This window comes from Mus pahari, chromosome 10 (assembly GCF_900095145.1).
Source record: "Mus pahari chromosome 10, PAHARI_EIJ_v1.1, whole genome shotgun sequence".
Lineage (NCBI taxonomy): Eukaryota > Metazoa > Chordata > Mammalia > Rodentia > Muridae > Mus > Mus pahari.
The window spans coordinates 58124578-58152403 of NC_034599.1; the positions used below are offsets into that span (position 1 = coordinate 58124578).

General features: G+C 43.8%; 1 protein-coding gene across 2 annotated transcripts in view; it reads right to left on the minus strand.

The window, feature by feature from the left end:
* Map2k5 (mitogen-activated protein kinase kinase 5) overlaps positions 1-27826 on the minus strand; it is a 217329-nt gene that overhangs the window by 58960 nt on the left and 130543 nt on the right. For both annotated transcript variants that reach the window (XM_029542971.1, XM_021206485.2), the window contains exon 17: positions 18101-18130. In XM_029542971.1, the coding sequence (XP_029398831.1) occupies positions 18101-18130 (30 nt within the window). The remainder of the gene's footprint in view (positions 1-18100; positions 18131-27826) is intronic.

The window sequence follows — 27826 nt, forward strand, 5'->3', positions numbered from 1 at the left end:
CCACTGGTGTCTTTTTTTTTTTTTAAATTTTTTATTTCTTATGATATAATGACCCAGGTTTGCCCGGGATCTTAGAGATGTCATGCTAGGGTTTTATTACAGTCTTGATAGCAACATACTACAGGATGTCAACTTCATGCATTTTGTATTAAGGTAGCAGAGCCAGAACCTGAAATTGATTCAAAATGCGTATGGTACTCAATTACTTCTGAACATTGTTACACAATGCCGTGACTTATGTCTTCCATTTCACATGGGTCTGATGTGATGATGCAACATCATCATAATTGATTCATTTTCTCAATTAAATAAAGCTACTGTGCTGTTCTTTATAGGAGTGCTGCACAGACCATGGAGTTAGATGTATTATCTCCTTTCCTTGTCTCAGATATATTGCCTTAAAGGCTATGTTCTGTTCCTCTGTTAATTCCACCAGAAAAATTTAATGCTGCAGTCATATTTTTCAAGTTCTGAGCTGCCACGCGCACGGCTGTATTTATATTAGGCATATTCTTCACTGCTAAAGTCTTTGTTGTTTACCTTTTTCAAGATCATATTACTGTCTGGGCACAGTGACTATAAAACAGAGCTGAACCATGTCAACCTCCAGCCACTGCCCTCTGCTTTTGTGCACAGTTCATGTAAAACCAAAGCCCCTTGTTTTTATAGCACACTAAAAGAGGCACTGACTATGTAAAATGCCAGCTTCATGGACACCTATCTTTATTCTGGGTCCGCCTTTCCAATGGCTTAGCATGAGAGCAGAGTTCAGAGGCACACGGTCACGTTCATGTTGATGTACAGCTGACAACACCTTGACACTCTTTATAACCAGCTTGCCTGAGCCCACGCTCCTGCGTGCACATTTTGCTCGTGTTGAGTTGTTGCTGTGGCTAACTAGGACTATGGGACAACAAGCAGAACATAAATGCTCCAGACGAACACTTTGCTCATCACGCTCTGGAATTAGTGGTGTTCTGATACAGGAATGAGATGAACCACCTTCCTCTTCTGGGCATGTTCTTCTTTTCTTCTCTTCTTTTGTCAGTTGCTCCACTAAAAGGAGAGGTCAGCCTCCTTCTGATGTAAGACAGATCCTCACATGTTTAAAAAGGATGAATGACTTGTTAGGAGGCAGCCACAAGTCCCAGCCAGGTTTTGGTAACTGCATTAACATTTACAGCATCTTTCTTTGCAAGAGCCATACAGGTGTCAATCAGAAAGCCCATGCACGACTCCGGACTTTGCAAAATGATTCTGGGGAAGCAAGTGTTAATGCGAAGGCTCCTTTTGTGAGGCCTGGACTACTTGTCAACAGCACTGGTGCTAAAAAACAATTTCAGGAGTTTCTCTTTTTGCTCCCCTCTCTGCACACAATGGCAAAACAGACCCCGCTAGCAGGTCTTTCACATCATAGTCAGAGGCGTAATCAGAAAACCAGAGTGGATTCACTATGGAGCTGAGGGAAGACACCAGCCAGGCCTTCATTTCCCCTCTGAAATGATGACTTGCCCTGCAGCTCTTGTCGGAGAGATTTATGTGTGACCCAGGTCACATCTTCCAATATCAGTTGACAAATTTTCTCTTTACATATTTACTGCTTTTCAAGCTTGTGTTATTTTCTCTTAGGTAGAAAAAAAAAAAAAAAGGCCTGAAATTACATGGTATGGTTGGAATTTTGAAAGAATAGCAGCTTCATTTCATGTGACTTGAGCCATATTCCAGTCCTCAGTGTTAAACGCTGTTCTTTTTTAATTTTAACCCAAATGTAAGGATCTGTAGATGCTTTAAAGATACCCTTTTCAAACTACAGAGGAAGCTACAGCCCCAGCTAAATCTACGGTGATTATGGTGAATTGGGATTCTATATTCGACATGAAGAATTAGGACCTAAAGAACTGTTCATGTGGGAAGGACCTCAGAGATGCTCAAGCTCTATGGACTACCTTGCTCTTAGGGAAACTGAGGCTCAGAAGGAAACAGTGCTCAAGGCCCCACTTACAGCCTGGCCTAACAGCTTGCTTAGGAGGCTCCCTATCAGGGAAATGCAGAAACTTGAGAATCAGAACACTGCATGGAATTCCAGCTAGATACCCACTGCCTCGACATCCTTCCTGCAATAGGGCTATGAACTGTCTGCACAGTTCAGGACCAAAACAAGAGGATCCCAAGGCTTCTCAGGAAATGGTGCTTCCTTCAGGAACTGTGCCTTCCACCTGTGCCAGGGAGGTCCTAGCTTTAGTGCTGCACCATGTGCTGAGGGAACAGCCCATCTCTAATCCATTACAGATTATAAGGCTTTCTGTAAGGATACACTTGCCTTCCATAACCTTTAACCTGTCGCTTTGTACCACTTCAAGTGTATGATGGAGCTTCTCAATGGCTGTTTTATAAAAATGATCAGAGTGAAATTTCCTGGGCCTAACTATCAGCGGAGATGATGATAAAGTGTCACTGTCCCTGCTCCCCAGGTCACTGGCCTTTATCCTTGCTGCAGTTCTTACCCACCCAGGAGTCTATACCTTGTAGAGGGTCTAAAACAAAAGTTAAGTCTTAAGTGAATTTATCAGGCGGATTAAGGCAGAATGTCACTAAACTTCCACCGTGTAAACTCTATATTCATGGGATGGATGTGGTGGTACATGCTTTTAATATGTGAGTTCAAGACCAGCCAGGGCTGTACAGTGAGAAACCCCTCTTCTGTGTGTGTCTGTGCATGTATATATGCATGTATGTATGCAAAGAGTTCTTGAATAAATGATTAAAATGAAGGTTTAAAACAAGTTATTCAAGCCGGGCGTGGTGGTGCACACCTTTAATCCCAGCACTCAGGAGGCAGAGGCAGGCAGATTTCTGAGTTTGAGGCCAGCCTGGTCTACAAAGTGAGTTCCAGGACAGCCAGGGCTACACAGAGAAACCCTGTCTCGAGAAAACAAAACAAAACAAAACCAAGTTATTCAATTCAGGTTAAGATGCAATCTCTGTCACCTTCTCTCTGGCCCACAGGTCAGACTGCAGCCAAGACTGTGCTTGGGTCACCAGTTTTGAGAAGAAAAGACTAGCTAGACAACAGCTGGGTGTGACAGAGAGGCTCCAACAGCTGGGTGTGACAGAGAGGCTCCAACAAAGATGCCTAGAGGAGGGCACAGCTCAGATGGGGCCAGATAGAAAAATCACTAAGGCCATAAATTAGGTCCCTTGGCTCTCGCTGCTTCCCAAGGATCAAGGACAATGCATTTCTACACAGAACGCAACAGCTGGAGCAGCAAGGTGCAGGGCGACATTACTCATCGCTGGGTCTGCCAGGCAGGGGACAGGGAAAAGGACCTGCTTGCCAGGCCATTCTCTAGCCTTTGTGTATTTAAAACTGACATAGCTCATGTCGCACTGCATGTACATGGAGAGGAGCCACAGTAAATCCTCCTGTGGGCAAACATTCACTTTAACGTTCTGACACAGAATTGCCATTTGAAATGAACAGATGTGAATCACACAATGAATTTGTTTCCTGACGACACAGGCCTGGCCAAGGTGTTCAAGTCACTTTTGCCTTGAGTAGATTTTAGACATTTTTCCTGTCTCTAACTTTAGTTCCTTTTTCTTTGTTCAGAGAGGGGATGATCTTGTTCGAATCTAGCTTAAGACTCTAAGAGGTGTGTGTGTGTGTGTGTGTGTGTGTGTAGGGGAAGTGTGGAGTAGGAGATACTATTTTTCTGAGCATACATTTGATCCAGTGAGGATGTTAGGGGTTTTCTGGATCTAACCTTCATTTTGCCTCTCAGCCAGCTTAACCCCCGCCCTATGCTTTGGAACCCAAATAACGTTGGTTCCGATGTCCAATTCTTTGCCTGTGTAGAACCTTGCTTTGAAATATTCCAAATAGAGGTATTTTCTAGGGCTGGAGCTCTACCTTGGACATCTAGAACTGTAGGGAAGTTTCCTCCCTCCCTCCCTCCCTCCCTCCCTCCCTCCTTTCCTTCCCTTCCTCCTTCCTTCCTGAATGAAACTTATGATTGCATTGTCTTCATAACAGCCTCCACTAGGAACTGGGCCACAGGCACAAGCAGCGATTTCTTAGAGCTGCAGTTGGGCTCACCACTCTCAAGTCGCAGCACGATCCGTTCTGTAGTTGTCACCTTTCCCCAGAAAGTCTAGGCTTGGACTGTCCACCATGCCACTCTGTTTGCTGTCACAGTGCCGCTTTCCCGGACGCAGAGCCCTGGCCTCTCTTGTCCTGGGTCACTTGGTGGGGCTGGTGCTTGTCATGTTTCCTGCAGAAGCTTTTTGAACACCAGGAAGGCTCATTACACTTTCAAGAGTCTATCCACAGAATGCTGTTAGAAAGTTCTTTTACAAGCCCAAATAAATCTTCTTAAAGATAAGCCCATGACCCTCGAGTTGCGGCAAACAGGCTGATTTCAGTTCCTCATACCCTGGAGACAGATGCCATGTCTTCAACATCTTCTGTGCTGAGTAAGCACACTGGCTCCTCCCTCTTCTTCCTTCTCCAGTAATGGCAATCAAATGCTCCGCTGTCACAGTCCTTTCACTTACGTCAGGATGACTCCATGTGAGACAGGCCACAGGAGACCAGGCCTGAATTATTAAGGATATGCACATCCCATGGCTGGAGGAGTTAAAGAGCCTTCAGGTGCAGCTGCTAGGGGAACAGACGCTTCTCTCAGCAGAAGCGGGTTATTCTGAGAGCTCCAGCAGCCACTGTTGGTCCAGGAAGCAGGCCAAGGGCTAGGCAGACCTTTAATCTCCAAGGCGGCTGGATCTCTGAGTTCAAGGCCAACCTGGTCTACATAGCAAGTTCCAGGCAAGCCAAGGCTAATAATGTTTGTCTCAAACAAAATAAGTGAGGCAACGGTCACTGGGTAGACCTGGCTCTCCCCAAACCAGCAGGCCCAGGCTTTTAATCCACTGAAAGCCTCTGTCATTAAGGTGACTTTGAGATGGGTTTTTAAAAAAGGTTGCCTGAAGAGCAGTCATGATTTTACATACTTTGTCAGTTGTGGTCAGCTTCTTCCAGCTGTTCCCATGTGTATTACATCTCCTCTCGTCCACCCTGCTGTGTTTCAGGGTCCTCCGTGGACCCTGAAACTATTCATTTTTTGTTTTTTGTTTTTTTTCCTGTACACACTCAGCCACAGTACACTTTCATCTTTCCCTTAAAGGGCTCGTTTTAGACACAGAATAGCTGGTGTCACTTCTCTTGTGCTTTGAGACTCTAACTAAGAAGACTGTTATCTGAGCAAGGAACTGTATCACCTATGGAGCCTGGGCAGGCCTGAAGCAGCTGCTGTCTGTGTCTCTTCCTTGAGACAAAATACAGGAGCCTTTTGTTTGGTTGAGATGAGGCCGGGCAGCCCTACAGTAGCACACAGGCTTCTGGGATCTGAAATACCCTAGATATTTGAGTAGATTTTAGATATTTTCAAGGTTGAAATTATATGGTATGGTTGGAATTTTGAAAGAATAGCAGCTTCATTTCATGTGACTTGAGCCATATTCTAGTCCTCAGTGTTAAACTCTGTTCTTTTTAAATTTTAACTCAAATGTAAGGATCTGTAGATGCTTTAAAGATACTCTTTTCAAATCTGACACAGGAAGTTACAGCCCCAGCTAAGTCTACAGTGATTATGGTGAATTGGGATTTTATATTCGACATGAAGGATTAGGACCTAAAGAACTGTTCATGTGGGAAGGACCTCAGAGATGCTCAAGCTCTATGGACTACCCTGCCCTTAGGGAAACTGAGGCTCAGACAGAAACAGTGCTCAAGGCTGCTGACTACTGCTTAGCTCCCACCTGCTTCTGATCCTTCACTCCTTCCTTACCTATACCTCACCACCGTCTTGATTCATCTGGCAAAGGGGGTTTACTTTCCATGTCCCCAGCCCTTCATCCCTTGTCCCAGCTGGACTCTCCTGGGTCAATACTCATTGTCTCTAGAGACAATTGTCACGCCCCTCGGAAGGACCTGCCCTCAGGCAGCAATGCTGTCAGGGCAGAGTGGAAGGATGAGGTGAGGGAGACAAGACAAAGCAGTGAGGGGGAGCCTAGGATTGGGGCCCAAGTCTTGGCTCCTTCCACACGCAAAACTGGGTTTTACCAACATGTAAGTAAGCAAAATTGAGGTAGACAGTCACTTCACTGATTTCATTTATATTCATCAAGTAGTCCTCTATAACCAGACACTATAAGCAACTCTAGAACCCAAAAGGCAGGTGTACTGGCTAGTTTTGTGTGTCAACTTAACATAGCTAGAGCCACCAGAGAGAAAGGAGACTCAGTTGAGGAAATGCCTCAGTAAGATTCAGCTGTACAGCATTTTCTCAATTAGTGATCAATGCAGGAGGGCCCAGCCTATTGTAGGTGGTGCCATCCCTGTGTTCTATAAGAAAGCAGGCGGAGCAGGTGAGGGGAAGAAAGCCAGTAAGCAGCACTTCTCCATGGCGTCTGCATCAGCTCCTGTCTCCAGGTTCCTGCTCTGCTTGAGTTCCTGTCCTGACTTTGGAAGTGTATGCTGAAATAAACCCTTTCCTTCCTAACTGGCTTTCTGGTCACTAAGTCCATCACAGGAATAGAAACCCTGACTAAGACAGCAGGTGAGACATAATTGCAGGCCCCTAAAGGTGACTCACTTACTAAAGGTCCCTGAAGTAAGTAGAGTGGTAAGACTTAAACACAGAGCTTGCCTTTCCTCTAATTACCTACGGCCGGGGAGCGGGCTCAGCGGTTAGGAGCACTTGTTGCTCCTGCAGAGGACCCAGGGTTTGGTTCCCAGAACTTACAGGGCTGCTTACAACCCCAGTTCCAAGGACCCGACACCCTCCTCTTTTCTCCTCAAGCGTCAGGTATGTACATGGTGCACAGCTATACGTGCTGGCAAAGCATCCATATACATAAAAAATAAAAAAAAATATTTTAAAGCCCACAGCTTCCTGTGATTTTGTTGCTTCCCCAGGGTTCCATGGGGCTCTAGGATCTTTTTTCAAAGAGTTGATAGGAAATGCCAGAAGCAGGGGTTAGAATAGCCTTGCTTGTGCTTGGGTGGAAGTCTCATACCCAGGGTGACATTCAGTGATGCCTAGGGAGGTGGGTATCATTCGCTGCCTCGGGTTCTCTCTGCCAAAGAGTTTCTAGCTAATAACAAGGCCCAGAGCTACCCAGAGCATGGGATGAAGACCTCTAGCCAGAAAGTTGTTTTTGCTTGTGGCATTTTTTTTTTTTTCCCAAACTGGAACTAGTCCTATAGAGAAAGTGTCCTCTGGCCCACAGGGGAGTGCTACGACCTATTTCTGTTCAGGACTAAAACAAGCTTTATCTCTTACTTTACACTGTGTACCTCCCTGTGCCTGGAGAGCCACAGCTTCCCGCATCAGGCTATCCTGCTGCCTGATGGTCAATGTGCAGATATTGAGGTACGGCCTAATACAGAGCACAGCTGATTCTAATTGGCTGCCCTGTTTTCCCACAATCCTTCAGGGCTGACGCCTCAGCTCTGTATGCATGCCTTCTGTCTTGGCTCCCAGTTGTGTCCAGGAGCCATCGTCCCTGGCCGCCTTTCAGCCATCCTCAGTTCTCAACTGCAGCAGCTCTTGCTCTTTAGAGACTTGGTGCTTTTGCAATGAACTCTTCTTGTCTGTTTTCTTGGCACTAAAGAGGGTTGGGTTCTTAGGATCATTAACATTTTAGTTGAAGAAGATTCTCCAACACCCCAGGCATCAATCCAGAACTGTTATTTTAAACATTTAGAAGTAATCTGTATTCAAACAAAGCTTGGCCAGGTCTGCCCCCTTTTAAGTTGGATGCCAATGAGCTCCTAGCTCCAAATCTACCCCAAGTTCTCTCTGTGGAATGATGGCGAGCACAACTGAGAACAGTAAAAGCTGATGTCTCTGCCTCAGCTGAGACCAGCTGCCCGCCAGGGATCCGTAGCCCAGTCAGCAATTACCTGGCAGGAGGGAGCATCCTGGGACAGTAATTTCCACCTCTGTAGACACACCAGTTGGAGGCAGTACTTGAGTGACTGGGTGTGTAAAATAAGACTAGTTATTTGGGATCAAAACCTCTGGGTGCCTCATCACAGTCCATGTCCCCACGATCTCTAGATAGAAAAAGCCACTGAACTGGGGGTGGGAGACAGGAGCCCAGCAAGTCACTTAATTACCACGGCTCCCATTCCCACTTGTAGAAAATAAAGAGCTAGGTAAGGTCTTCTTGCCTCTGAAACTCTAAGAGTTTTTAAGGTGGCAACTACCAAAGGGTGAGAGTGGAAATCTCTGGAGTCTAAGAGAAGATGACAAGGTTGCCAACTGGGAGCCAGAGCAGGACACTGAGGTTGCTGCTTAACACCTCACTCACATTTCTAGGCTGATTATTTAAACCTGAGAGACTCATGGTCCCAGTTACTGGGCTAAAAATGACTAGATTCTATATGTAAGTCTGTGAATTACGACTGTGAATGATAAATTGTAACTCCAAAGAGAAGGACTGGACAGGAAGGCTCTGGTGGGATCAGAAAAGTAATTCATTTCAGTCCAACCTGGCAAGAGACACACTCATATATTTTCAGAGCTATATAGGCAAGTCCCTGAAGTACTTTCTGGAAGTATAAATAATACCACCATTGCCTTGGTCTTGTTAACCACTGCACGTGTTTCAAAGTGCCTTCTTAGGCCTGGCTCATGTAATCGTGATAATTCCTTCCTAGCAGCCTAGACACTGCCCTGTAATGTGTCAGTCAAATCCACGCAAGCTGGGGAGAAGCTTTCAGGCGTGTGGCAAAAACCCTCAGGGCAGAGGTCTGGGAATACAAATCCTTCCTACCTCAGACAGGCTCCCTGCCATCTCAAAGAGACTTGGGACATCCTGGAGTCCAGCTTCTGTATCTTGTCTATTTCGGGGTCAACTACATCTTGATACACACCCTTATTCCACCTGCTCCTTTCTCCCTTTTCTTCCTCCCCTAAGGTCTTGCATTACAATTTACCCAGGGAATTTGCTTAACTAGGGAAATGAAAGCAACACAGTAACACTCTGCAGTCAGACTACTGGAAGGAGGCTGTCCACACCCCACGGTAGACCTGTGGCTGGCTCTTGGTGAACACAGCTCCCTTTGACTTGAGTGCTTACAGTGGGCCTTGCCATCCTTACAGTCTCCTTACCCCAGCTCGAGTATCTTCTGCTCTATGAAGCATTCTTGGCTTCTTTTAAATAAATATTTATCTTCATCATTTAAGAAATCATGTGTATACAGGCCCACTGAAGTGGCATATTAGTCCTAGTACTTGGTTAGGCAGAGCTCCATGAGTTCAAACCCAGTTTGGCCCATATAGTCAGTTCCAGGTCAGCCAGGGCTACATAGAGAGACCCTATCTCAATAAATAAAATGTACATGTATGTGTGCATGTGCCTGCAGAGGCTAGAAGTGTAGGATCCCAGTGCAGCTGGAATTACAGGTGGTCGTGAGCCACCTGATGTGGATTCTGGGATCCACACTTAGGTCCTCTGTAAGAGCAGTACACACTCTTAACAGCTGAGCTACCTTTCCAGACTAAATGACTTATTTATTTTTTAAACCTGTGTGTGCAGACAGACAGACAGACAGACAGACACACACACACACACACACACACACACACACACACACACACACACACACACACGAGTGCTGGTAACCTCAGAGGTCAACTGAACACTTGTCCTCTGCAAGAGAAGCAGGAGTTCTTAACCAAGCCATCTCTTCAGTTCTTGTCTTGGCTTTTTAAAGTGAGCTGACCCCCCTCCACCCTGCCCCCTTTCTGAGGCCAGAGCCTCAGGTCCTGGAGGCTCCTTTTATATAAGCAGCTTTTCTCTCTGTTGTAACTGGGACTTCCTTTGCTTCAATCTGCTGTTGGCATTTGCTTGGGATCAATCCTACGGCTTTATTCAAGCTAGGCAAGTGCTTTACCACGGAGCCATAGCCCAACCCTTCAGGTTGGTATTTAAAAGAAAAGAAAGCCATTCTTCACCTGGCTGGCTAAGCAACCTGCCTCACGTGCAGTAGCGACTGTAATGGGGAAACGCCACCTTCCCAAGTTCCCTAGACACTGGGGACAGGGGCTCTTCCTTCTTTGCTGTGTGAACATGCATGGGTGGGCATGTCATGGAAGCCAGTGAACAATCTCAGGTGTCATTTTCTAGGTGTCATATACACTTTGTTTCTTTCCTTTCCTCTTTTCTCTCTCCCTTAACTATATTTTATTTAAGAGATTTATTTATTTTTATGTGTATGGGCTTTGCCTGTATGCATGTATATATGCATGTCACATGCATGCCTGGTGCTCATGGAGGTCAGAAGAAGGCACTGGATCTCTGACACTGGAGTTACAGATGCTGTAAGTCACCGTGGGGGTGCTGGGATTGGAGTCAGTCTTCTGCAAGATCAGCCAGAGCTTTAAACTGTGAAGCCACCTGACCAGCCCCGTCTTCCTTGTCTTTTTGAGACAGGGTTTCTTGCTGGCTTGAAACCAGCTAGGTAGACTGGCCAGTGACCCTTAGGGATCTGTCTATCTCTGCCTCCCCAGTAGGGGGGATTTTTTTTTTTTTTTCGAGACAGGGTTTCTCTATGTAGCCCTGGCTGTCTTGGAACTCACTTTGTAGACAAGGCTGGCCTCGAACTCAGAAATCCGCCTGCCTCTGCCTCTCGAGTGCTGGGATTGAAGGCATGCACCACCACGCCCGGCATCAGTGGGGGAATTTTAAGTGCATACAGCACACCTTGCTTTTTGACCTGACCCCATTTTTGCTCTATTTTAAGGACAGACTAGAAATCTACCTCCTGTCTTTAGGAGAGAGGCAGGAGGTAAAGTATCTCTGTGTACATCTGAGATGGATATTTGAGGGACTTAGTTCTGGGAAGAAGGTAATGTGTACAAATGACATCTCCCCATCATTTAAGGCTTACCTCTACATTTTTATGAAATATCCATCTGATTTTATGGCTTGGAATCTTTTAAGTGACTATATCTTAATTAGTAAGGATAATGAATAAAAATGTTGGCAGAAATTTAAGTAAAAAAACATGGCACATATCTACTTTTGTCAGTTAAAGGGGAACACTGAATATTTGGGGGACTACCCACTGCTTTTTTTTTTTTTTGAGACCCATCTGAAAACAAGTCCTTATAGTTCAAAAAGTATATCTAACCAAGCTGATTCCAAAAACATTTGTTTAAAGAAGACAAGCATTTTAGATTTTTGCAGTTCTATGCATGATCACAGTTAGGAGGTGGATACATAATTAAGAAAATGATATCTACAGTCTAAATATAATATAGACAGTAAGACAATATTAAATGTTAACTAGTGTTGGCACTAGTAACCATATACCAGTGAAAGGCTTTACATACACATATGTATTAAATGTAAGGAAAAAAACCCTCTAGTATTTTGCTTGGACGTGGTAGTGCAGGCCTTAATTCCAGCACTTGGGAGGCTGTGAAGCAGGAGGATTGACAGGAGCTTGAGGCCAGCTTGTGCTACAGAGTGAGTACTAGGTTTGCCAGGGTTACACAGAAAGACCAAGTCTCAGAAACCCCAGGAGAAAACTCTAGTATTTTGACCCCAGGATTTTCTGAGTGCTTAGTGTGGTAAACAGCTTTGAGAACACAGGTTTTCCACTCTGGTAAAAGCAAGACCTTGCCAAGAAGTTTCCTGCTACACAAGTGTAATGGTGAAAAGCCAGTCTGTTAGTGACAGGGAAGAAACGGAAGCCCAACACATTCAAACAGCAGGTTTCTAAACCACCTCAAAATATTTCTCCTTGACAAGCTGCTTCTATTTAAATGAAAACGGGGTAAACTTGGTCAATAATATGGATTACATATAATAAAAAGAACCTTAGATCACACTAAGACAAGGATCAGAAAGCAGTAAACGTCAATTAAAACCACCCAATTATGTAGCTAACTTTCAAGTCCAGCATATAAACTTGTTTTCAGCCTTTGACCTATGAGTGGGTCCCCAGAGCAGCAACCACGGAGAAGACAGAATCGCTGCACCATGGCGAGGTCTCCAAAGCAAACCAATGGCTCCAGGGACCCAAAAGCACGGGCAGAACACATGTCCCAGGTTAGTAGCAGGGGCTCAGATGAAACCGCCCTGACAACTGCCCTTGTACTGTGACAGGCCATGTATGGGGTAAACACACATTGCTCCTACACACAAGAAGCATGTACCTTGGTTGTAACAATGGCTGTTTCTATTTCTGTCCTGTCTGTGGGAAGGACAGTGGTGACACCCTTAGAAACATCTTACTAAGGACCGTCTATAATCTCCTTATGTGTAACTTATACTGAGGTTGAAGAATTCCTCTTGATTGGGATGAGAAATACATTATTACTTTGGCTGGCTAGATAGCCCTGTCTCCTCTGGTCCAGGACAGTAGGTCTCTGTGTGCACATGGATGGCCAAGGCTGGCAGAATACTCGAGAACTGGCCAGTTGATAATGAGGCTTCTAATCAGTGCCTTAGATGTTCTTTTTAATCTTGGACTTATTTTATTTGGTCAGATGACATTAAAAAATTTCCAATACAAGTTATCTCTTCACACTGCACTAATTTGGTCGATGCCATTCTTACATAATTCTAATAAATAATGCCTCCATTCGCTGTCCTTCTCTCTTTTTGATCCCCTTTTCTACTTATCATCTTCTTTATTTGAAACAGATTTTTAACAGATAATCTTGATCGTTACAACAATATCTTGCTTGCATTTTATTCAAATAATTCTTAAAAACAGCTTAAAAAACCGTTTGGAATAACATCAAGCTTGCCATCAATCACAGGAAAAAATTCCGCTGGCGGTTGTATAAACATCAGATCAAGTCTGATGTCTTCAAGGATTTCAGAGTGAACCATAAAAAACTCCATTAACTTCTGACAAAGAATGCAAATTAATCACAACATGGGGTGAAATGAAATTAAAGGCTCTTTTCTAATCAATGACAAGGCACGATGAAATATATGTTACTATCTCTGCACCAGGGCTGCGGACGATGTCGGCACGGCACTTGCCAAGCCCCGAATGCAAGGTGTGGGCACAGACCCACCCACCCTCAGCTCCGGCCCTCTGCCCCTCCCCCCAGAGCTAGCTGCTTACAAGTCTCAGAGATTCACAGCGCACACTAATCATCCGAATCTCAGGTGCATCCAATTTGTTATTCACACTCTCCCATGCCAGTGAAAAGCCTGGCGCCGACAGATGCACCAGGAACCCTAAATGACAGTTTTGGCCTCCGGAAGTAGGATCACTACAGCAAAATCTAGTACAGCCTCCAGGTGAAATGTCTGGAGCTCCATATGGAGCAGGGGAAATTAACAACAAGATGGAAATCACTGCAGCAGCGGGGAGTCGGAATTTTTGAAAAAAAAAATGAAATTTAAAGATGAAGAAAGAGAAGTAATAAATTAATGGGGTGTGAAAACATTCAAAGCTTTACAATACCGGGGGCACTATTTGCTCAGATTCCTGCCCCCCCTTTTTTAACTCGGGGTCATTTTGATGTAATTTATTAACCAAGATCAGGAATTGTAGGCAAAACAAGAACAATATTTTTATATATGCAAAAGTACTTTAAGCACATTTGTATCGGGGTTAGCTTCACTTTCCCGAGGCATCCTGCCTCCTGAGTCCACGGTGCCCTAGCGGAACCAGCCCCCGAAGTCTCCCTAATGGGTTCACTACTGTCCGAGCGAGCACAGGGCCTCGCTGTAAAGTTTGAATGGAGGATGACAATGTTTAGTGGGCAATCATTTTCATTTCTCCCAAATTATGGTGTCATTAAACAAACCACTGGCTACTGCCACGTTTTGTTTTTTTTTTTTTTTTTTTTGTAAGTCAACTGACTATACATGCTCCAGTCCTTGTTTGGACCTACAGATCTTTCCAGATTACTATTAAAGCTGAATTGTTCAATGGAGTTAGCTTTGTAAGATGTGGCAAAAGCAGATACTCATCCTCTCTTTACAGAATATGCTCCACAGGCACCTAGCATTCTAGGGGGAGGGCTCTGAGGCCATCTGCATCCTCCTGGACAGGAAACAGGACAAGGAACAGGAAAAGCAAAAGGGCTCTGGGGACCAGTCTTGTCACCTCCATCAGCCCGGCCCACAGTGCTCATTCTTTCTGTCTTCTCTGTCAGGGAAGCTGAATGTGAGGAGGGCTTGGTGACTGCCTGGGAGTTGGGGCAAAGGTATGAACAACTACCAAGCTGAGGTGACACAGCCAGTCACTGAGCTTAAGTGCCTCCAAGCCTGAGACCCAATTGTTCCCACTCCCCTTTGAGATGAGGTGTGGGGCCTGAAAGGTGTGAGGCTAGAAATAACAGTTCTTTGTGGTGGGATGCACGGCCTGGGATTGGTCACACAAAGTGCTCAGGAGATCTGAGCAGGAAAGCTGTTGAGTGACTTCAAGACATCATACCATAGTCTTTTGTTTATTAGTTTGTTTGGGACAGTTTCATGTATCCCAGGCTGGCCTCAAACTCACTTTATAGCCAATGATAATCCTTGAATGTCTTAGCCTTCTGTCTCTGCCTCCCAGATGCTGGGGCAAGTCAGGCCAGAACTCTACTAGCTGGATCCTATCCCCATCCCTGGTTTCTTATAATAGTGAATATTACAGTAATGGAGGGCCCAACCTTTCTTAGAGTCCACAGCATCCAAAGAAGGCTGTGCTATTCTAAGGCCTAAAGGAAACTCTGCATGTGTTTCCAAACAGCAAACACCTGCTTACACAAAACAATGACATTTACACAGAAGGGTGAGCTCTAAGAAGCCCAGCCTCTTCACAATCATTGTCCTTGATGACTGACTCTATTACGCCCACGCCCTCCTCCTCATCTGCACCCTCACCCTGTATACACCCTGTCACCAGCTGGAGGAGGGCTTGCTAAAGATGCTGTCAGCAGCACTGACACAGGGCTGAGTGAAGGAAGTCTGAAAGCTTGCTGCTCCTTCCAGTCTCACGCTCTGCTCCAGTTGGGTTGAGGGTGGCTAAGATGTAATGCGGATTTGAACATAGCCTTGCACCAGAGCTAGGGGTGGGGACACACTGGGGCCTTGTACTTTCCTAAGTGACTTTATATCTACCATTTCATCTGAGCAGCACAATCTCTCAAACCAGAAAGAGAAGGCAGACAGCAGGATTCTCCCCTCAGAGATGAGGAAGACAAGGTCTCAAGAAACTTAGAAAGCAATAGTGAAGGACCAATGAATTTGTGGTAGAGCTGAGTCTTTTGATCCAAGCTCTGACTTGCCTGTGTGTTCTCAACTGGTCTCTAAGGAAGAGAGTGCCAATCTGGTGCCTTGGTTTGACTTTGGGTCCAGAACAGCAGTTCTATGGCACTAACCCTAGCCCAGGAATTAAAAAGTGACATGACCTTAGTGTTCAAGGACCATACTCAGGATAGCAGTCTTCAATAGAGTAAACAGAAGACTGCTGGGTGAAGTACTAAGCTTCCAGTCACTCAAGAAAGTCAAAGGCAGGGATAGCTGGTTTTAGGTGCTGTGGTACGGTTCGATACAATGCTGCTCATGATACAATGCTGCTCATGATACAATGCTGCTCATGATACAATGCTGCTCATGATACAATGCTGCTCAAGACTAGCATCCTGACTCAATTTGATCCATTCCATCTGAGTCAAGGGAATCAAATTGGCAGCAATCAGCGGTCAGTAATGGTGACTACTTAGGCCATCTCACAGCACACAGTCCAAGTGTGTAGTGTGGGACACAGTGAAGGTGTGCTCTCATGATCTCTGCAGTACCCCAGAAACAAACATTTTTCCTTCATCTGTTTCATTTGAGGGAAGAAGAAAGTTGTACCGATTGGTAGAGTGATTGATTTTTATATGTATGTGTGTGTTTGTGTGAGTTTATGTGCAGCACATGCAAGCAAGTGCCTGCAGAGGCCAGGAGAGGGCACTGGATCCCTGGAGCTGGAGTTACAGGCAGTTCTGAACTCCCCAACACGGGTACTGGGAAGCAAACCCTGGTCCTCTAGAAGAATAGCAAGTTCAGAATGCTGAACCATCTTTCCAGTCCATGGGAGGCATTTATAAAGGATCCTTCCCCCCCACCTTTCATCAAGAATACAAAACTGGTAGACAAAATGTGAATCACACCAAAAGCCACTGCCTTTCAGTAGGGAATCACCCAAACTTCTGATGAGAGATCTGGGGAAGGACCTGAGGGCATAAAGGCTGCTTTTATTATTTGAAATAAAAGTATCATTTTGATGATAGCATTCTACCATAATTCAAGGAATTATTACTGGTAAATAGGTAGTTCACCCAATTAGCATTTTCCAACTTTTATTCAACTCATCAAATACAGGGATACTTAGTCATTCTGCAAAGCTACACCTGCCTGTGGTCTTCATGGTCACACACGGAGGACCACACACTCAGCCAGTATCCCTGCCTACTCATACTGCATAGTAGGGACTTTAAGGATCTGGCTACAGTTTCAATCTTTGAAATTTAAACAGTATCTTATTTATTATTGGGGGGGGGGCTTGTGTAGAGGTCAGAGGTTACTTGTGGGAGTCAGTGTTCTCCATTATGGTCTTTGGGTCCCAGGGATCATACTCTGGCCATCAGGCTCGCATGACAGGCCATCCTGCTGGCTCTTAATCTTCATCAATGGCTTCTAAGTGTTCTATTAAGATTAGTTTAAGAGTTAGGTCATGAAGGGCCTCATGTTCATTTCCACAGTTTTACAGGATTATATGCATTAGTCAAACATTGAATTGTTTAAAATTACTGACAGACTTAAGAGGCATAACAAGATAAATATTCAAATGACTATAAATCTCGACAATGTGATTTTAATCCGACAGAATACCTATAGAGCTGAGTGGCATGACTGTCTATGTCAGAATCCCACTACGTGCCAGTGCGTGCAAACTGGCTAAGTTCTATATTTTCCTTTCAAAGGAAAAAGACTATGCTTAAGCAAAGACACTTCTCTTTGTTTCAAAGAAGAGTGAGGCTAACACTCCTGAACCAAACCATTTGGAGGATTTCCCTTCCACTTATCTGGTGACTTTTAACTGTGCAGGGAAAGGGCTTTGCGAGAGATATTTCAGTGAGTGAAGGCTCTGTAAGTGTACACATGGGTACTGGGAGAATAGGCTGAGATCTGCTTCTAAAGATGGCTAGGGAGAAGGCGCCCCCTCCTATTATTCAATAACCATGTTTGTGATGCATCTGCATAATCTAACCATGCATAAATTAGTATGTGTAATACAACACTTATTTGCATAATAATAGCAAGTTAATAGATGCTTAAAGAGCAGAGACCAACACCACCTTTAAATCAGACATGCCTGCAGGCACTTTGGCCTGTTCAGACCACGATGCCAGACCAACAGTGCACATCAACCAGAAGAGAGCCGTCAGCCGTCCATTTTTCATCCCTCTGGACATTTTGCTTACTGCCCCAACAGCAGGGAATCATTCTCAAGCCACAAAATAGCTTTATATTTTAACTGCTACCATCCCTCTCTAGTAAAAATCATGAAGCATTTATAAAAATTTAGGATTTGCAATACTTGATAATGAACTATTTGTGACAAGGAATGAACAAAATCAAAAAAGAATTCAAAATCACAGGACACGAAAGCCGGAGCCTGCGCCCCTGGTGAACAGTGACCCACATTAGCTATCGTTACCCTTTGCTTCATCTTCTAACTGGAATAATTTTAATTGAATCCAAAATGCTCATAATGGGTATGAAGGAAAGGGTGTGCCCCTCCGCCAACCTCCACATGAGCACATGGAGCTGGCAGAAGGGACACCTCAAATGTCATACAAAGAGGAGCAAGATGGTCTCAGCCAACCTTTAACAAGGGAAAACTGTCTAGAGTTTAAAAGAAAAAAAAAGCCAATAGAGACTTCTAATGACTCCTTTAAGAAACTACTTTTCATTTTAACAGGGCAGATTTATTTATCTGTGGCTCACACGTTCACAATCGCTTCCTGTACCTTCATACATAGGAATGAATGTCACAGAGGCAAACGGCAGTAATGAACAATCTTACCTGAGGATATGGAAACCTCCCAAGAGCAAGCTGGGAAAGAAAATAATATTTGTCTAGTTATAGATTTGCATGCAGGGCAGATCTCCTTAAGACAGACAAGGACTACATTTCAGAATTGCATCTAGCAAGTAAAAAAAATCCACACCTCTAATGTATAAACTAAATTATTGCTGTAATTACATTATTAACTGTATTTAGAATGGACATTTTAATAAATAATATTTTATCTGTATTAGAAACATTTTCATTTTAATAAACTGAATATTTTCCCACACACTTTCTCTTGGGTGTACTCTCAACTCTGGGGAATTATTCACATGTATGTGTGTGACAGTTTCTTCGGGACAGAGATGTACTAGTCTATGGCCCTTTCTCTGGTAATACGGTAACATCTAGTGGGTTCTGGAGCACAGCTCTATGGTTTTGGAGTGGGCTGTGTTATGACACTGAAGCCTGCGCTATTATTTTCACCCACTTACCTTTCTGTGCTTTCCTGCCAGTTAGAGGCCCTACCACTAGTACAGAACTGGCCATGGATGGTCGTGAGGATGAAAATGGCCAGGGAGGGCTGCCAGGGTGGAAATGCAGGCATCAGTCTGAACTTGGGAGAGTGAGCCCTCCATGCCTATTTTGATTTGTATATTGCTCTTTGTTTCTGGGCTAGTCACTTCTGTTACCTCATGTGTTACAACTAAGCAACTCAGACAAGAATAGGCTCGATACAATGTGATAAGATTAGACCCCTCCCATCTCCCTTGTCTCTCTTTCAACAGGGTCTTTGTTCATAGTCCTGGCTGTCCAGGCTGGCCTCAAACTCACAGATCTGCCTGCCTCTGCCTCCTGAGTGCTGAGAATAAGGACGAAATCATGAAAGCGTACAGCTTCCCGGCATGGCCGACCCTCCATGCTAAGCCCTCCATGCATATCTGTACCTGCTTGCAAAGGAGAAGCATAGCACCAGGGAAGCCAGAACACATCTGAGCATATGGACCTATAGGGAGATACAAACCCTCAAGGAATTTTCACATAGTTAGTCAGAGAAATCTAGGGACTATCCCCAAAACCTGCTTCTCAATCCAGTGTTCCTCACAGCACACTGGCACTATCTTCTGGGAGCCTGGCAGCTGCATACTTGCTTCAAAGATACTGACGTTTCTCAAACACCTCAAAATGGTGTTCAAAATAATTCCATGCAACAAAAGAACACTTCTTTTACTTTATGAGAACTAATCACAGCTCACATTTAAGATGACATCCCTTAGCTTGGTGATCATGTTACTTCTATGTAGCCTGATGCCCGAATGCCCATGTATATTCAAACCCTGAATACCTACAAAGATTACTAAAGGACAGACAGAGGCATTGAGGTTTTAAAGCTCTAAGGGCCATTTGAACAGCAGTGTAATAACAATGAACCATATGAGTTTGTATGGTGGCCCTCTGAAAAGGTGAACACTCACTTGGATGTTTATGTGTCTGTGTGTGCCTCTATGTGTTAGAATATCTAGTTAAGTGTCACACTGTATTCATATCTCATGGACATTAATAAGTACATGGATTTTCAAGATATAAACTGAAGCTATCGTTATTTCATTGGATGGATTTCCTTAATCTTTGCATGTTCAAATGAGAAAACAGGTCAAATGAGGCAGAGGAGGGAGGATGGATGCCTCCCTGCGTCGGCAGGGTCTCTGCGTCGGCAGGGTCTCGTCTGGCTGGCTGCTGTCTAAGTGCTGCTATGCTGCCCCCACTCTGCTCTCACACAACACAAGCTGTAGGCTTATCTTAGATATGAAAAATATAGGGTGTGACTATACTTTTGTGAGTGTGCAGACTGACTCAGGGGTCTCTGTGGTCTGCAGTGGTGGGGGTGCTATTCTCTAATGACCTGACAGGCACTGAGGAGTGACCAAAAGCTGTACCTATTACCACACTGATCTGTGTGCATTTCATCTGGAGTAAAGATGCAGCACAAGAAGGATTTCTCGTCTAAAATGGCTAAGAGCCTAATAACTGTTAGAACAAACCTAAAACATGGTGGCTTAATCCCTTACAGAGAAATGTATGTACATTTATGGACATACATGTTGAACACATCAATGGGACTGAGGAAGATTTCTGCCCACACGGCTGACTGGCAGAGGCAACCTGCCTACCACACATACTATCATGGTCTATGTGACCCAGCAGATGCTGACACTCCTGGTTCTTGCAGCTTTTAAAGAATTAAGAAACAAGACAGGTGTGGTGGTATATATCTATCTTTAATCTCAGCACTTTAGAAAGCTATGGCAGCAGGATCCTGACTTCAATATCAGCCTGGGCCACCCAGTGAGGCTCTTTCCAAAACAAAACAAACATGGAAATAAAATATGAGGAAGGCATAATGAACAAGAGCAGAATAATGTGAGAATCGGCTCCCTCTCATCTTAGCACAAGACCTCTGACTAGCCAGTCATCATTGATCTGCAGTGTGCATGCATGTACCTGGCTCCTTTGTCATAACTGGGACAGGGAAGCAAGGATGGCTCGTGTCACTCATTTAAGACACTACTATGCAGGGGCCAGAGAGAAGGTTTAGTGTGGGCAGGTCAGTGGTGGCCCTTTTGTCCCATCTGATTAGGAACAGGCAGCAGTGGCTGAGCTGGGCAAAGCAGCATTCCTGCATCTAACTCTGTTTCATGTTTTCCTGACATCTATCCATTGGGACCTCGGTCCTGCTGGCATTTTGTAGGTGTGAACTCTTTGGATTTACATGGCAGAGAAGGCTGCTTTGCCGTTAACAGGTAGGTACCACTGCCACGGTATCAAGATTGTCACTTCCTCTCTTCTGAGTGTCACCAATGGGCTGCTGTGGCTCCAGTGACCTCCAGCAGGTGTGCCTGCTGCACTGAAGACAGTTGTTGGAAGGCCCCTTCAAAGGACTCTGCTGTCATCTGTGTCCTTACCCTTCTTCAGTCTAATGTAGCCCCAGAGCTGCTGACTTCCCAGTACTTGTCTTATGACAAAGTGAGCGGAATCACAAGGGTAGGCCCAGAACCCCTTCATCAAGCTGTCAGTTGGAAACAGAAATGGTACCCCGAGCAGACAAGGCTGCAAGAGGAACTTCTTCACAGAAGTCAAAATAAACACTGAACCCTTATGGGAGGGAGTGCAGATGCTGTGGGCCTTTCAGAAGGCTGGGCCGGCACTGCTCGCCGCTCTTACCCTACTGGCCTATTAATCAACGTGCATTTCCCCAGTTTTTATTGTCAAGGTATTATAAATTAGGAAACTTACAAAAGAGAGTGTGTAATCTCCTCTGAAATGGCCTGCAGATATGTCACTGTACTAAATGTGTTTCAGATTTAATGAAGCTTTAATGTCCTTTTTAATTTTGCCTGTTTCTGTAGCACCAGGGGTCGGGCAAGGCAATCAGCATCATGAGGGTGGTTTGCTTTAAAACTAGGAAAAAACTCATTTGCTTATGAGTTGCACTGTATTTTCTTAATTAAATTTACTGAGTAAAATGGTTTAAGTTCAGCCAACCAATGACCTTTGTGTGTAGATTTAGATTTATAAATAGGTTAACAGTTAAAGTAAGGGGGAGGAAAAGAAGGATTGCAGCAAAGCAAACAGATTAGGACTTGGCCAATCGGGATGCCCACTCACTCCATCATCTTTACAAGGGGAGCATTTCAATATAGGCAGCTTAAGTCCAGTGTTTTTAAAAAAGTGTACTAAAAAAATGAAGACACACCAGCAATCCATCAACAGACTCTCTTATCCCTCCACTCCCAGGAGGAGATGGAACAGGTCTACTGTTCGTGGCTCGGGTGGAGGTGTATAGGAGGCAGGGAAAACATTCTATTTAATGGTAAACAAACAAGTGCAGTTTAATTCCAAACACTAAACAGTTAACAAACTGCTCAACAGAGGTTGTGGGACATTTCTTGTGTAAAGGGCAGGAAAAAGAGACTGTGGATGTGGTCACAGTTGGTAATACATTGAAATAACAGGAATCACTAACATTTCACTGTGAAACTAGAAATGTTCCTCAGAGTCATTTATTGATCTTTGATTTGACCAACCATAACCTACGAATTGTTCTTGAGGTTACAGCACTGAAGTATGTTGGATTTTATACTGTAAATAATAAATATATTTGAGCCTCTGTGTGTGTAACATACACACACACACACACACACACACACACACAAAGAGAGAGAGAGAGAGAGAGAGAGAGAGAGAGAGAGAGAGAGAGAGAACTAGAACTATTGTCAAATACATACTAGAAACCTTTTAACTGAAAGTTAGGGTAGAAAACATTTATTTATAAAGTAACAACACGACAGGGAATTTACCCTCACAGAACTATGAAGAGAGAGGAGGCAAGGCAGTGGCAGCAGCGGAGGGCAGACTCAGATCAAGATACCTACTCAGGCCATCAGCAAAGCAATGGGATGAGTTTTAAGTTTATACTTGCACTAAAAAGCACTTGGTTTTTTAAAAAATTCTTAATTTAGACATATCCTATGTTTCTTAGCATAACTGCAAATTGAAAATAAGCATTTTCAATATAGCTGAAGGGAGACTTTATAGTCCAAAATGTTCTAAAATTTGTTCTTAATTACCTTGTGCGCATTTTACACAATTAAACTTCCATCTAAGGATTTTGCATTTAGATTGTGTGCTGCAGTTAAGCTTCCATTTCATAGAAATTCGACAGCCACTTGGTGCATTAGACACAGGGAAACTTAAAAAAAACCAAAATAGATGTAACTACTGAATGACATGAAATTCCCTAGGTGAGTTTTCATCCCAAGACCAATTTGCTCAGGCCTAAAGATCGAGCTTAAATCATCTCAAACTATGCTGGAGAAGACCCACAATAAATACTAAACACTTTAAAATCTACCCTAAGATCTGACATTTCTTCCCATGTATCAATTTCATTGTCCGCTTATGGAATGGTTTCAAGACAATCCAAAGGCTATAACAGCAATTTACCAGTGTTAAAGAGCTTCAGAGGTTACACTAACAACAAAGAACGCAGAAACACACAGCGTCTTGAAGTAGGGTTTCAATTAAATGTGGAGGATTTAGTAATGCAGGACAAAAAAAAAAAAAAAAGAGTTACAAATTAATTTAATCTTCTGCCTATAGTTTGCAGCTGCACTCCAAAGTGTCTGGGGCTTAAGAACAAAGCCTTGCAAGGCCTTGGAGTGAGGGAAGCTTCAATTTTTAATGTATAACGCCATTAGCTGCTAACTTGTGGAATCTGCGACCCCTGTGGAGGGGCATAAGTGCGAGCAACAGAGACTGATGAAATGACATATCTGTTCGTGTCTAGAACCACGAGGAAGAGGGTTATTACTAACACCATCAGGCCCCACAGAAATCTGCCCTAATAACCTTTGGGACCCTCCACATCCTCAGTTCTCGCTACATCAAATATATTGAAATCAAAACCTAATTCACTTTAATTAAAGACAATTAGTTTGTTTTACTATTATTGTTTAACTCATATGATGTGATAATGCATTGGAAATTAAAGATGGGATAATGAATGTAATGAAGGTGTCACACTACACACCTCCTCATCCAAGCTTGGTGAGATTAGCTTCTCACTAGCATCTATCTCAGGAAAGCTCAGGAACAGATCATTAGAAGCCGCACAGAGGACTCCCATCTGCAGAGAATATGGTAGAACCGAGTCTGTCTCTTTCCTTAGTCAATTTATACTTATCTTGACATAACGCTTTCCTACAAACTCCAAGGATTGCTTTAACACAAACAGAATTATTGCCCAATGGAGGCACCAGAAGCTTAATTAATTTGCCCAAGGTCATACTGTAAGTTGGTGGCAAAGCTTGTTAAATTATTAGAATGCTGGGCTCTACAGATGTTTTGGCAATGGCAGGGAACCCTGTCTGTGAAGGCCCCTGGGGACTTCCGGTGCACTGGGTGAACCACAGCAAATAACTCATTATGCCGGCGCGAGGAGTGCCAAGTGCCCCTGAGAGCTGGTAAATAACGTTTTTTCCCTCTTTGTGTAGAAAGCCTAACTGGGAGGTTCCCGCCAGGCTTGCTCCTTAACATGTGCCAGCATTTCTAAAGGAAATCCTCATCTTCGCCAGACCCCACAGATCGGGAGTGGATTTATTGTAACTTAAGGAGCCCAAACACAGTAGCACAAAAGGATAAATCAAGCACTTCTCCATCACTCACAGGGTCCTGCATTCTAGCCCAGATTACCAGTAATCATGGAGGAAAGACAGCATTACAAATAAACGATTCTAATACAACATTGCTGTTTTTCTAATTAGAAATGGGCTTATTACAGTGGACGCTTAAATGGGGAGAGGGCAACAGTAATTCACAAACACAACATCCTAATGCTGGTCCTTTAATTGCTTTATTTGTTTCACTGTTAGAAATGATTGCTTGCTCCGGCCTGACCATGAATGCTCAAAAGCATGATACATTGAGGTCTCAACCTGGGCAAACTGTACCTAAACTTACACTTTATTGCAGCTTAGTTCACAATCTTCACCTAATATAGGGTTATCTCCCAGTGCAGCAAGAGGATAAATCATCCCGGAATATTACTCCGGCAAAGTTTAGCTGTGAGTGCAGCATATGGGCTTTCGAGCCACTGAAGCAAAAGCCCATAAAATACACTAATTACTGGAAGTTATGGTCACTGAGTGATTGATAGTGCTCTGTGAGGCAACTTCCTCATTTTCAACTCTTCTGACGGGCTCATCCGCCACATAGCAATTACTAATTCATGACCCACCCCTCAGGCGTCAGTACCTTTCTCCTAATTCTCCTGCCAGCAAACTACTCCCAGAGCTGGACAGTGTCTTTCCTTCATCCTGAAGGGCCAGCGAGATGATAAAAAGTAGATTGTATGCTGAATACAACTGTTTTGAATATTTAAAGGTTTCTTGGACTTCTTAACCCTGCTGACCTGAAACGCAAGCCTTCTTCTCCCATAATGCTATTTTATTTGCGTCATTTTTTTTGTCTATAAATGTGTGTGTGTGTGCGTGCGTGTGTGCGTGTGTGTGTGTGTGTACTTGAGTGTGCCACTCGTACACTTATCTATCTGCACTATATTAAACCAAGACCTGGCTGAACAACTTTTGGACTGAATACTGTGTTTAAAGGTAATATATTAATTTCAACTAGGCCACAGTAAATATGAGGTTTCTAATTGTTAAATTTAATAAAAAAAAGAAGAGGAGGGGAAAAGTCTATTGAAAAGCCCACTTTTGTGCCCTTGCAGACATTCTAATTGTTCTATGTTGATTTTCATCAGTGGCACTGCTCAGGAAATGCTAATTAAAATATCTGGCATATAACGAAATCTCTAAAAGTCACTTAGAAACAACTGCAAAAAGGTCTCCTTTGATGGCAGTCCGTGCATTAGAGGAGACTTGGTGTGAGATTTTGAATTAAAAAGATATAAAGTTAAGTTAGGATGGATGAAAGCAACCACTTTACGTTTGTAATAGAAAAAGCATTGTTCTTCAAATGATTGCACAGCCCTAGCTGCAGTAGTAAGGGTGGCTCCTATCTGGAACCTTAGCTGGTGTGACAGATGACAAATGAAATCTGCCTGCCTTTCAGGACACAGCTCCCACATATCCCCTTGTTCTCCCTCCTCTGTGGGGGCCTGTCCCAGAAGACTCTGGCCACAACTGTGCAGACAATTTCATTCTCCTAGTTTTATCACAGCCTACCTGATAATGGCCAGTATTCAACATCTCCCTGTATCTCTAATAGTTGGTGGATTTTAGCCCTGTGTAGTGCGAACCCTAAGGCAAGAGCTTTTTATGTTCTCCATGACACCAGAAATTTGATTACCTCCAACAACAGGCATTAGGTGTTTGTGCTAAATGGGGCAGGAGACACCTTCACCTGTCTGGTCAGCCCAGAAGAGCATGGTTTGGTTGCTTGGCTAACATAGCAAAATGGCCATACTTCATGCTCTTCAGCACCATGGTCTGACGTCTTAATAGACAGAGCCCTCTGATCACACGTCTCTATCTAGAATGACCAGTAGCTACCACTTTCACATATCCAAGCATTATAATTAATTCAGACAGATTATTTCTTATTAAAGACTTAAAAATGGAAACCCATCTCACTAACAGCCTTGTAAGAATTAAAAACTGACATCCCTTTACGGTGGGTGTATTGCTGACCACAGGTCAGATGTGACAACCATGCCACATCTCTCAGGTGACAACTCCCATGGGCTCCCAGCTCTAAACTGGTCTCTAGAGTCAAGCGGCGGAGGATACTTGAGAAAACATCAGGGCTGGCGTTAGTCTACTGAGCTCAAGCGAATCTTCATTTCTATTCCTAGCTCAAGGTCAGGGAGTCAAAATGGGATGATACTGAACACTCTTGGCTTGGTGTGTGCTGCTGCTCCGCCGGATGGCGCCTGCTATAGCTACCCCCCCATTCATCAAGACTCAGCTTAACAACATTTCTTCCAGAAATGCACAAAAATAACTGTATTGGATCTACACTTATTCTGGTCTTTTTGGATCTATACTCATGCTGGACTCTTTCATGAAGAATTTCTTCTGGGACAAGTGGCCATTAAACTTCTACTTAAATGTCCTCAGGGACGTTTCCATTGCCGAGTGGAAATACTATTGGGATTTATCTATTAGAAAAGTATATTGATCTGAGCATAGTGGTTCACACCTTTAGTCCCAGCACTCAGGAGGTAGAGGTAGGTGGATCTCTTAAGTTTGGTGGCTAGCTTGGTCTACAGAGGAATCCCAGGACAGCTGGGGCTAAACAGAGAAAACTCTGTCTTGAAAAACAAACAAACAAAAATCAAAAACCGAAAAAAGAAAAGTATATTAAACAATACTATGCAACTTTTTAAGATTTTTTTTTTTGGTTTTGCTTTTAGCTTTGGAAGATTTGCCTCAATGGATATAAATCAACAGCTTGTTTCTTCTCCACCACTTGTTTCTTCAAACATCTGCAGGGAGGTGTCAGATACCAATACTCTCTTATTTCTTTATATTTTTTATGTCAAGACTGTTGATTCTGTGTTTTTTAAAACTCCAAATTTGGTGTGTCTGTGTCTATAGGTGAGGTGACATGGGTGTGTACTGCTGGAAAAAATATTTCAATTAGCCTGAAATGCATCAAAATGATAAAATGCTTATCTGGAATTGCAAGTCCCTAACCTGTCCTGCTTTGTTAACCTCGGGGCTGCTGAATACAGAGCACAAAGCCAGCTCAACACTGCTGTATTCAGCAGAACCACTAGCTCTGCATGCCAGTTCCATATTCATTCAGTTGCTGCTGACCCTGGAAAATGCATATTTAGGCATGGCTATCTGAGACAGCTGGATCCTTCACAGACCTTGCAAAGGACGGGACCAGTCGCTCCATCATCTGCTAAAGTCACTTCAACAGCCTTTTCCCCACTCCAGCAAGTTATAAAAAAACGTTAGATCAAAAAGTCAGAGTATAAAAATATCAAGTTAGGACATAATTATAGAAAGATAAGCAGGACTGGGGAACAGTGCCATGTTCTTTTCCCCCAGAAGAGCTAAGGAAAGAGTGGGAGGACCAAAGGAAGCTGCAGAGCCACCCTCTTGCAGCCTCCACAGTCTGAGAAGTGTGATCTCATAGCCACACTCTTGCAGCCTCCACGGTCTGAGAAGTGTGATCTCAGAGCCACCCTCTTGCAGCCTCCACGGTCTG